This window comes from Arachis duranensis, chromosome 6, assembly GCF_000817695.3.
Source record: "Arachis duranensis cultivar V14167 chromosome 6, aradu.V14167.gnm2.J7QH, whole genome shotgun sequence".
NCBI classification, from domain to species: domain Eukaryota; kingdom Viridiplantae; phylum Streptophyta; class Magnoliopsida; order Fabales; family Fabaceae; genus Arachis; species Arachis duranensis.
This window is the reverse complement of record NC_029777.3, coordinates 20773845-20786336: the sequence shown is the minus strand read 5'-3', so window position 1 is coordinate 20786336 and position 12492 is coordinate 20773845. Positions and strand designations below refer to the sequence as shown.

The 12492-nt window shown below is 31.9% G+C and overlaps 1 protein-coding gene across 1 annotated transcript; it reads left to right on the top strand.

Annotated features, from left to right (window-relative positions):
• The first annotated feature begins 9453 nt into the window (after positions 1–9453).
• LOC107493350 (protein ALUMINUM SENSITIVE 3) lies at positions 9454–12268 on the top strand. Its single transcript, XM_016114447.3, has 3 exons — positions 9454–9851; positions 10009–10254; positions 11727–12268. Exons 1-3 carry the CDS (start codon positions 9561–9563, stop codon positions 12036–12038), a joined length of 849 nt encoding a protein of 282 aa, XP_015969933.1. The 5' UTR covers positions 9454–9560; the 3' UTR covers positions 12039–12268.
• The last annotated feature ends 224 nt before the right edge of the window (positions 12269–12492 follow it).

Here is a 12492-nt window from a genome sequence, read left to right as displayed (position 1 = left end):
GGAATAGAATCTAGTGATTCTTTTGCGTCTGTCACTAACGCCCAGCCCTCAGGAGTTTGAAGCTCGTTATAGTCATTCAATCCTTGAATCCTACTCAGAATACCACAGACAAGGTTAGACCTTCCATATTCTCTTGAATGCCGCCATCAGTTCTAGCCTATACCATGAAGACTCTGATCTCACGGAATGGCTGGCTCGGTTTTCAGGCGAGCGCTCGGTTGTCAGGCGATCAACCATGCATCGTGTATCAGGAATCCAAGAGATATTCACCCAATCTAAGGTAGAACGGAGGTGGTTGTCAGGCACACGTTCATAGGTGAGAATGATGATGAGTGTCACGGATCATCACATTCATCAAGTTGAAGAACAAGTGATATCTTAGAACAAGAACAAGCGGAATTGAATAGGAGAACAATAGTAATTGCATTAATACTCGAGGTACAGCAGAGCTGCACACCTTAATCTATGGTGTGTAGAAACTCCACCGTTGAAAATACATAAGAACAAGGTCTAGGCATGGCCGAATGGCCAGCCTCCCAATGATCTAAGATAGCATCAGAACAAAGATAACTACCCAGATATCTCAATACAATAGTAAAAGGTCCTACTTATAGAGAACTAGTAGCCTAGGGTTTACAAAAATGAGTAAATGACATAAAAATCCCCTTCCGGGCCCACTTGGTGTGTGCTTGGGCTGAGCAATGAAGCATTTTCGTGTAGAGACTCCTCTTGGAGTTAAACGCCAGCTTTGGTGCCAGTTTGGGCGTTTAACTCCCATTCTTGTGCCAGTTCCGGCGTTTAACGCTGGGAATTCTGAGGGTGACTTTGAACGCCGGTTTGGGCCATCAAATCTTGGACAAAGTATGGACTATCATATATTTTTGGAAAGCCCAGGATGTCTACTTTCCAACGCCATTGAAATCGCGCCAAGTGGGCTTCTGTAGCTCCAGAAAATCCACTTCGAGTGCAGGGAGGTCAGAATCCAACAGCATCTGCAGTCCTTTTTAGTCTCTAAATAAGATTTTTGCTCAGGTCCCTCAATTTCAGCCAAGAAATACCTGAAATCACAGAAAAACACACAAACTCATAGTAAAGTCCAGAAAAGTGAATTTTAACTAAAAACTAATAAAAATATACTAAAAACTAACTAGATCATACTAAAAACATACTAAAAACAATGCCAAAAAACGTACAAATTATCCGCTCATCATCTACTCATTGTATATAACCCTTCTATACACTCAGCATTGCCAATCATCTTTGATGTGAATCGATCTTGTATCTCACAACACTATACTTATCATTGATTAATAGTTGACAATGTAAGTTTGAGGTTAACTTTTACACAGAGATCAGTTTAAAATCAAAAGAAGGAATGTATAAAACATTTTTGAGATGAAGAAAATCTCATGTCCTAAACTGTTAAAGCTGTGATGTTGATGGTTTGATGAACCAGAAGGGATTAAGAGAGGAAAAACATTTTTGAGAAGAACTTTTTTTTTCCTCTCTTAATCCCTTCTAGTTCATCAAACCATCAATATCACAGCTTGAACAGCTTAGGACTTGAGTAGGGTGATTTTCTTCAGGGGCAAGTGCCCCCTCATTATTATTAGGTCCGTGCTTGCCCACAATAAGAGTCGTTTTCGCTTTTTGAATTAAGATTGTGAACAAAACTCAAAAATTGTTAATTTATTGTTATTAAAAATATATAGAACAAAAAATTGAGTAAAACAAATTGACACTCCCATTAAAACATTGTCATAGATAGTAGTTCTGTCAAAAAAAAAAACTCAAATTTGCAAAAAGTTACGTTGTGAAAATTTGTTTTTGGATACTAAAAAATTAGTGTTAATGAACATGTCAAGTTCATCCACAATATTTTCTACTTCCAATAATGAAAGAGGAAAGAAAATTGAAAATATTTTTATACTTCAAACTACAAAGGCTACCTTATTGTCGGTGAGATTTGATGGCGTTGGCCATATCCATCATGGGTTAAGTGCATCTCATACAAACACTATGCGATACCAGAATTTGTTCCATCCGTAGTAACACAAGGTTTGATTAATCATGTTTACTCACTAATTTAAAACTATGTCTATCAAAATCCATACGTCAATGCTAGCATGAAAAATTTTTCAACTTTAAGATCACAAACTTTACTTGATATATTGCCTATTCTTTTAAATGCGAATACAATAAAATATAATTATTTTTCTATTTTTCAAAGCACAAATTCAATTCTTTTTAATATATCAAAAAGATTACCATCAGAAAGTTCTGTGGTTATTGTTGATACATTGGTTAATTTTTATCAACAAATAAATAAGAATAATTATAATTTGGCTAATATATTGACCCATCATATGATAAAAATACTTAATTTTATTGAGTCGACAAATATTAAGTATGAGCAATTAATCTATAAAGTAGATTAAATTACTCAAATAGTTAGTATAAAAAATTAAAATGATTTTATTGAAGTATAAGATAAATACAAAACAAAATATGCTGAATATGAAATGCATTTAGATAGACAAGATCAAAATGATGGTAATATTATAAAAGATAATACCGGACTACAACAAAATATTAATCACATTGTTGAATAAAATGAAGGGGGCCAAGATGTCAATCAAGTAATTAAACAAATTCTAAAAGGATTGAGATTTAACATTAGATTTGTAAATTAACCTCAGTTTATATATTCTTTTCTTGAATTTATCCAACAAAATGAATTATCTGAAGAATGAAAGTTTTCTAAGTCATTAATTATATTCTCAGAAAAAGATAAAGAATCATCAGTAGAGAATATTGCTCGTTATACTGTCAAAATTAATGAGGTGGCATCAAATGAGTATTTAAAGATAAAATTGTTTCTCTCCTCATTGACAAGAAATGCCTTTACATGATTTTTTAATCTAAAAAGCCAAATTTAATTCGTTCTTGGATGCCAGTTAGAAAAAGATTTTGATAAAAAAAATTTTCGTAATGAATTAAGAATCAGTTAAGTGATTTATTCTCCATTAAACACAATATAAGAAAATCAATTGATAAGTATTTGGCTAAATTCACAAACATGAGAAATAGATGTTTTACTCAAAGTCTAGAATCTAAAGTTGTCAAAATGATCATAAATAGATTAGAACTTGGAATTAGGAAAAAGTTTATAAATCAACAATATTATGTATGATATGACTCAATTTACTGAAAATATTAGACAAATTAAAGAGTTAAAAGCTAAGAAAGAAGCAAAGTATAAAGAGATGATAAAAGAAATATTGAATAATAAGACATGCAGAGGATAATCAAAAAAATTTTTCAGAAGTACAAAATAAATGGCTTCTCTACAAATAAGGGATAATTTTGATTATAAAAACAATGAAAAAATGATTTCATTCTTCTTTATTTTTCTATTGTCTTTCATCTTTTCTTTATTTTTATTTTTTTCTCTCTTTTTTTATTTCTCTATTTTTTTCTCTTTCTTATTCATTGTAATCTTCTTTTTTTGTTTTTTTCTTTCTTCTCTTATTTCTCGATTTCTCTATCTTTTTTTCTTTCTTATTCATCCTAATATTCTTTACTTTCTCTTTCTCATTTTTATTGTTTTTAAATTCTTTTTTTCTCTTTTATTTACATTGTTATGTCTTATTTTTTTCTAAACAAAAAAAAAATAAAAGAATTATGCGTCAAATTTAAATTCATGAGCAAAAAACAATCTTTCATTGACAATTGGATATGTTATTCCTAAGTACAGAAGTCACGTTGACTTAAAAATTTTATTGAGTTTATTGGTGCTTGAGCTTAAAACTATTAAAATGTTAATGTAAAAATTTTATAGGTATAAAAATTTTATCAAATTTAATTAACACTTAAAGTTTAACATTTGAAAAAAATGATTTCACGAAATTAAAATTCTATTACTCTTAAAATTAAAAAAATTGTGTCAATTAATAATGTTAATTAAAACAATAAAAGATTGTCAAAAACTCTCAACTAAAATATCAAAGATTAAGACAAAAGTTAATTAACATACATTTAATATGTCAAAAATTACCATAGATATCGTTTGACATGCTTAGAAGTTTCATACAGAAAAATAAATTCTATTAATAGTTAGGTATTCAATTATCAATATAAAAAATTTATAGACTTAGGAATTTTGTTAAGTTTATTACTAATAATAGATATTTAATTTATTAAACATATATGTGTTCAAAGTGTCAACTTAAAAGTATTTGACACTTAGTTTTCAATATCAATTGATATTCACTCCTCAACTTATCAAAGATAAGATAAATATTAATAAATAACTAAATTTTTTCACTTTCACTCATTGTAGGTTTTCAATGAAAAATTTTGGAGGAGATCTTGTTAGGCAAAAGATTATTATTATTTGAAAAAAAATTATTTTAAGTAAATAAATATAAAATAATATTATTGTCAATTTATATTATTTTTAAGAAGTCAATTTTAATACATTAAAAAAGTTTTCAATTGACACAAAAAACAAAGCAATTTTAATTAAAATTTGAACTAGACTCCAATTAAGGCTATGATATCTCAAAGATATAGCTGTCAGTAAAAATAATACACGTGTGTAAACCCTGCTAAAATCGATAAATAATTAGTTAATAAATTGAATTTTAATTAAAAAAATTAAAAATGCAAATCTAATATCAAAATAGGACAGAGCTCTTCAAAACGAAAATTTCGATACCAATTTCAAAAAATTTGGCCCAAAATTAGAACGGATGGACCAAACCGGCTGAACTGGGCCCAAACTGGGCCCGTGAATTCAACCGGACCCATAACTTAAAAGAAGCAGCAGCTCCTTCTTCCCCATTTCACACAACAACGATGCCAACCAGATTGGGGAGAAAGAGAACTCCATAACCCTCATCAACCCTTTGATCCATCATAACTTTTTCGTTTGAGCTCCGATCGCCACATCGTTCGCGGCCACGCATCTAGCGCGTCGAGCTCTACACTTCTGTTGGATCAATTTCACTAGTAAGCTTCAATTCTATCTCAGATTTTCTACCCCCTTTCCTATTCTTGAAATTGAAACCCTACAGTGAGATTTTGCCAATTTGGTGTTCTAGGTTCGATTTAGCTTGCGGAGCTTATTGGGTTTGAGTTGCTATGCATGTGGATATGGTAAGGACAACCTAAACCCTAACCAAATCTTGCATTTATATGAGAAATCTGAATTTGGAACATATATGTGTATTAGGTGTGAATTAAGTTTATATATAAGTATTGGAATTGAAAAGTAAGACTTTGAAAGCTTGGTGGTGATTGAATCTAAGCTTGTGGCTGGTTTTTCTAGGCTTGAGGGGCTGTGTTGTGACCTTGAGAGGCTGCCTTGGACTAAATAAAGTGATCGTCCAAGGTATGATTTAGGTTTTGCATGTTTAACATATAAGGTTTTGTGAAAACTTAGGCTAGAGCATTATAGGATAAATTGAAATGGTCAAATGCATTGAATGTTTAGCTTTGTGATGATATTGTATGAATTGATGAGTGGGTTTGTGTTGGAATTAATAAGCATGAATTGTTGGTGTCATTTAATATGTGTTCTTGGAGTTATTAATGATAAGTTGATGATGTTGTGGTATGTGTTGATGAGATTTTGGTAATTATGGCTTGCTGATTAGTCAATGATAATTTATGGATTGTATTAATGAATTAAAGGAGTAAGTTAAAGAATGTTTAAAGACTATAGCTTGTGGTTGAAATGGTGAATATTGGGATTATTGTATGGATTTTATGAAATGGTATGAGCATTGATGTGTTAGTGGTTGGTGATAATAAAATGGAGCTTGATTTGCTATAAATGTGCAGGTTTTGTGGGTAGGAAATGTGAATTTGGTAAAAAAAACGGGGTTTGGTATGTTTTGGTAAAAAGTGGTTTTGATGAACTTTGGAAGTTTATAACTTGCTCCTCAAATTTTGAATGAAAATGAGATTTGTTTTAAAATTAAAAAGTGTTTAATAAGCTTGAGATTGATATAAAGTTTGCAGAAAATTGAATTTTGTAGAGGAAGTTATCGACATCGGAAATTTGGTGCGAAAAAACTGAATTTTTGTATGCTGCAGCAAAACCAGGTTTTCTGATGTGTCTCCACGGACACAGCTGTGCGCAGGCACCCAACAATAGCAAAAATTTACCTGTGTGTACGCACGCCCTTGTGCGCACGCACACACCAGGATAGGCCTTTTGTTGGTGGCGCTAGCACAGGTGAGGCACATGCACACCAAGTGATGTGTGCGCTCACACGCATTCGTGCGTACGCACACATTCTATTTTCTTCTTAAGCTGTGTGCACGTACAGGTGTGTGCGTACACACACCCTGTTTTCCAGCACCTGAGTTTTTAAGATTTAAACTTGGTTTTGAACCCCTAAACTCCTATTTTTGCCTTGTTAAACTTAGCTTTTACTAGTGAGCTTAGTAATTAGTGGAAGGTAGGATTTTGGCGTAACTTGAGGATGAAGTAAGAGGTAAAATGATGAGATATTTGAAGGAGATGAGAATGTTAAGTGAAGTGTAATGCAATGGATTTGATAAATGATTATATAATGATTATGAAAATGAAATGGCTTATGAATGATGACATCTGAGATACGAGTTTTCCTGTGTAAGAACCGTGGCTTGCCACCACGTGTTTCAAGTTGAATCTCAATACTCTGTGGACCCTACGTCGTAAGGGTGATTAGGCACGTATAAATTCCCGGATATGGATAGCCTCCATTGAGTGAGTAAATGATAAATGAATGTGAAATCTATGCATAGACTCATGGGATGCGCGACGGGGGACAGTCTAAGGTTTTCGGACTTGTCGGGTTGGCTGGATAACCGACAGATGAGCCTCATCAGCCATAGGACAGGCATGCATCATGTGCATTTGTTTGTTTTGGTTGCCATGTATTATCTGAAATTGCCTAACTGAATATATATCCTGCTATCTGCTATACTTGCTACTTGCACTATCTGCTTCTTATTTGTGCTTGAATATGTTTTGTTGCTTGTCTCTGCATAAATTATGGATGATGGAGGAACGGAGGAAGGGCGGAACGGTTTGGTGTTTATGTTAGGTTTGAAAATGAGTAAGTTTAGGACTGATTAGAATATCTACCCCTCTTATGGTTTCTGCTTAGAAAATTAAGTTTTGCAATTGTATGACAGAGTTCTAGGATTACCTCTGGCATTCCCAGGACCTTATTTATTATACGTGTGACACCTTTACCATGCTGAGAACCTCCGGTTCTCATCCCATACTGTGTTGTTATTTTCAAATGCAGGTCGAGAGGCTCCTCGCTAGGCGTCTGGATCCTTGAAGCGGAATAGTCCATGAGTTATTTTGGGATTTTCTGTTTATATGTATATATGTACCTAAACTTGTTTATTTTGTTCCTCATAGAGGTTGAGGGAGAGCTAGGATCTTATTTTGTATTTTGAGTATTTTGGGATATATATATTCTCCGGCCAGCCTTGACTTCGCAAACAGAGTCAAGAGTTAGTTATGCTGTATTTTTGGCCTTCCATTACCTTCTCGCTTATTTCCATCCTTAACTTTTAGGTTTCTTAGCACGCAAGTAACTCTATTCCTTGAGCGTTACATTTTTTATTTTGCGAATTTTGTTTACCCGTTTTTCAAGGCTCCTAACATACTATCTCTTTCACTACTATAAGTACATATTTTCTGTTTAGAGGTCTATAACACTACACTACCTCTGTTCTACAACTTAAGCGTAAAACTCTGTATAATAGGGTGTTACAGCGTGAAATAGAAAGTGCGAGGGCAATTATCAATATCAGCAATAGAGTGTTAAGGGACAACAAGTGTGGAACGGTTATTCAAGTTTGAAAACCGACAAAGATATATTATAGGAGTAACTGTTAGTTGACATCAGATTAGTTTATAAATAGAGTAATTTATTTATTTTTATTTTTATCAAAAATTAAACTATCATTGATCTGATGTATTCTTAAATGTATTGTATTTGTATTTATATTTGTATTAGAATTAAAATTTATTTGACGACACTATATTGAGTACAAGATATACGTGGTTGGCAACATTTAAAAATAAATTTCTTTTTTAAAAAATGTGAAATTAGGTGAAGAAGAAGATTGTAATTATATTTTTGAGAAGAATATTATATTTTTAACCATCTCTTTTTCATTTTATCGGCGACAAGCCGTCAAAAAATATCAACAGAAAATTTAGCCGTCGATAATTACAATATTTTTTGTAGTGTGTATTGTATATGATTTTTTTTTATAATTGAAAAAAATATAAAATAAAAGTATACAAAATATATACTTATAAAAAATTTAATTATAATCTTTTTTTATCTAATTTTATTTTTTTAAAATTCTAAAAATATTGAAGATAAAACAGAAATATTTGGTAACTAAAAAAAATCAGAAATTATTTTTAATATGGAAAGAGAGATGGTGTTTTGGTTGAATATTGATATTTGAAGTGTATTACGGTAGTATGGAAATCATTCAACACGCCCCCCACGTGTTGCAACATGCCCCCCACGTGTTGGCTAAGAAGCTGCCACGTGTCCAATACGCCCCCCACGTGTTGGCCAGAATGCTGCCACGTGTCCACCACGTCCCCCACGTGTTGCAACACGCCCCCACGTGTTGCAACACGCCCCTTACGTGTTGGCTTCCCACCCAAAAGATTCACCCATCTGTAATTACACCAAATACTTCCATTTTCAACAAAAACACCAATATTTTTTTCATACCAAAAAAAATTAGCCAAAAAAATCAACAAAAAACAATCATAACTTGCCTTATTTATCATTTATTAATTGTTATGACAATTAATAAATGTTAAATAAGACAAGTTCTAACTTTTTTTTGTCTCTCTAGTATTATTGGAGGATAAAATTGAATGATAAAACTCAGAAATAAACAAATACTTTGGCTGATTTTATTTCTTTCAATTTTTTTATATGAATAAGTACTGTCCACTCTCTCCTAAGGCTAAGAGATCCTCTTAAGATTCCAGTATATACAAATTCATATATATAAATATATTTAATTTGATTTGTTGATTGATTTTTAAGCTAACTAGAACATGGAAAAAAACATAGGGTGATGTGAACTGGGTGTAAAATTTGTTTTGTCATAGTATGAGTGGAGCATTTTTAGAAATAGGACAATTGAGCATACGGTGCCTTCCCTAGATAGAAGTTGAACATGATAGGCCCCAACCGTCCAAATAACCCACTCCACTTTGATATTACCTTTACTGTCCTTGCTCGTACGTACGTCCCGATCTGGAAATACAATTCATTCAATAGGAATCTATCCACTTATTTTCTAACAAGTCATTATTAATTGACTTAAATAAATAATATTAATAATGATAATAAAAAAATGTTGTTTGCCACGCTAGTATAATAAGTAGTGACTTCACGAGATAGCGCATATTGAAGGGAAGGCTGTTTCTTTGATCTTTATTTTATTTTATATATTCTATTTCCCTTATAATCTCAACCAATAATATCTCAATAACCACCACCATAGCCATGGAATCTTTCTTTGTTAGGAACAACACATTTTTTCAGCGGGAAGAGGATACGGGCATGGACTTGGCATGGATGATTGAGTTCCTGAAGGGCATGGTGAAGCCGGTGGCGGCAACCGCAGTGGTGGGCCTAGCAGTGGGCTTGTCTTTCTGGCAGAAGCTGGGCCTAGAGTCCGAGATGTTTGTTGCCATTGTGAGGGCGTTTATTCAGCTCTCTATCATTGGCTTTGTTTTGCAGTTCATATTCAATCAGGGTAATGCTGGATGGATCATTCTAGCATACCTTTTCATGGTACTTTTTTTTATTAGTATTTTATTTTTTAATTATAAAGAAGTTTTGAATTCATTAAGTTAATTAAAATCTCTTTTTCCTTTTAGGCAATTGATATAATATGTGGTGTTTTCATTTGAAATGAAATTCAATTGAATTTAATTTGGATCCTCTGCAGGTATCAGTGGCTGGTTATACAGCGGGGCAGCGAGCGAAACACGTGCCTAGCGGAAAGTATGTGGCGGGTGCTTCCATACTGACCGGAACATCGGTGACCATGTTTTTGCTGGTTATATTGAATGTGTTCCCTTTCACTCCCAGATACATCATACCTGTCGCCGGCATGTTGGTCGGAAACTCTATGACTGTAACCGGAGTTACCATGAAGAGACTTCGTGATGACATTAAGACTCAAATCAACTTGGTTTGTATATCTTGCTTTTTACAAACTCATATTAATATCCGTCTCTCTTCAGATGATTAGAGTGATTGAGAGACTAGTTCATAATTTTTTTTAAAATATAAATATCTTATTTTTATTTAGTAAATTAAATATATATATATATAACAATGAGTTATAGTTTAAATGACATAGTCTCTTCATATTCGCCTAAGAAGTGGCAGATTCAAGTCTCATTCCTAACTTTAAAAAATATATATGATTTTTATGAAAGTACTTTTTAAAACTAATTTATATATGTTTTTTTAAATTAAAAAATGTTGATATAACATCACATACTAATAAATAGTTTACTTTCTTACCATTTCCTATATTTATGTTATTAAAATTATATTAAATATTAAAACTAATTCTATCAAATACAAATAAATTATATTTATTAAAAATTATTGTTTAATCAAACTTTAATATTATCATTTTAAAAAAATCAAATACTTTATCACATAAAACCTAACTAAACCATGTATAAAACTACTCTTGTACTCACTATGGAATTGTTATTGAATACTCTCTGTTCTGGATTTTTGTTGTTTCAAGACTCTATTAAAATTGAGTATAGAATTAAAAATACGTCCATTATTTAGTTAAACTAATACAAGTAGTACCTTCTTTGCTTTCAATGATATCATTGACAGTTTCATCTAAATTAAATAAATAAATAATTAGAATCATCTAACTTGTCATAGTTGACCGTTTAGGTGTTTACCATGTATTAGTATTGTTGATTTCATCACACCTTAATGCATTATTATTTTACTATTAACAAGGACAGAAGTTTGTTTAATCCTCCAACTACTGCAATTTAATTTTTCAGATTAAGCAAAGTCATGTGTATTGAAACTCTGATAACATGTGCAGCTAGATCATTTATAAAGTAGATCTAAGTTTTTCTTCTTAAAAAAAAAGCTGGCATAAGCACTAATACAAAATGACTACTTCATTGTTGTATAATACTCATCCTTTCGAAAATTTAATATACTGATGACCATCCGTGTTATTACTAAATATTATCATTTTAGTCTAATATTTGGCTAACAATAATTTGTATTTATATTTATAAGATTTACATTTATAAAAAAATGTATAATTTATACATGTATTATTAAAATTTATATATGAGTTAACACAATTTGTATTTATATTTATTAGAAATTAATAAAATTTATTTATTAAAAATAATTTAATATTTGTAATGGTTAAATATTAGTCAAAATTATAGTAAAAACTCAGGTGCAGTCAATTTTAGGTGAAGTTGATAATTAAGAGTCGATAGATAAAAATTTAGTCAAATTATTTAAATTATTTAACGGCTCTTAACTATTAATCTCACGTAAAGTTGGCTCCGCCTAAAGTTTCACTCAAAATTATTAAAAACTTATGGCCCCAAAATTTGATGTATTCATAACTCAATGTATCTGATATGAATGTGTATCTAGGTTGAGACGGCTTTGGCGCTTGGCGCGACCCCACGACAAGCTTCTCACCAGCAACTGAAGAGGACTCTGATCATAGCACTATCTCCGGTGATAGACAACACAAAAACAGTGGGTTTAATATCTCTTCCCGGAGCAATGACTGGTCTAATCATGGGAGGTGCGTCGCCATTGGAAGCGATTCAGCTGCAGATTGTAGTGATGAACATGATGATTGGTGCATCCACTATGAGCAGCATAATGGCCACTTACCTTTGTTGGCCATCATTCTTCACCAAGGCCTATCAATTGGAGACCAAAGTCTTCACAGATTGATTCCGTTACTCCAAACCACAAATTTTTAAATGATTAATTCTTCATCCCCATGATTCAGTGTGACAATAATTCTTTCTGTTCAAGTCACCTCTAACTGTATAGGATTGGGTTGTTTTGTTAGTCAATTTTGGTTTTTTATGGAACAAGCTAAGGTCATTGTGTTTTGATTCTCAACATTACTTTGTGTGTAAAAATGCGATCAAATCAAAGTGTTACTCTGTTGAATATTATTCTTTTTACTATAATTCTTTAGGGAGTATTTTTAAGATATTAGTTAGATAGATCTATCATGTCAAAATTGAATGTTGGAAGTTATTAATCGGATAAAAATGAATTTAATGCATGACAAAGGATACATAAAATGAAAATATGAAACACTGACAAGTGGCAAAACAGCAATTAGCGACAAGTAGTTAGCATTTAGCAAGGTATATGTATTAATGTATGCACCTAA

Bases quoted from the DNA above. Each gene is read 5' to 3' on its own strand.
- LOC107493350 (XM_016114447.3), top strand. From the start codon at position 9,561: ATGGAATCTTTCTTTGTTAGGAACAACACATTTTTTCAGCGGGAAGAG. The intron at 9,852-10,008 runs GTACTTTTTTTT...GATCCTCTGCAG, and splicing joins TTCTAGCATACCTTTTCATG to GTATCAGTGGCTGGTTATAC. The intron at 10,255-11,726 runs GTTTGTATATCT...ATGTGTATCTAG, and splicing joins TTAAGACTCAAATCAACTTG to GTTGAGACGGCTTTGGCGCT.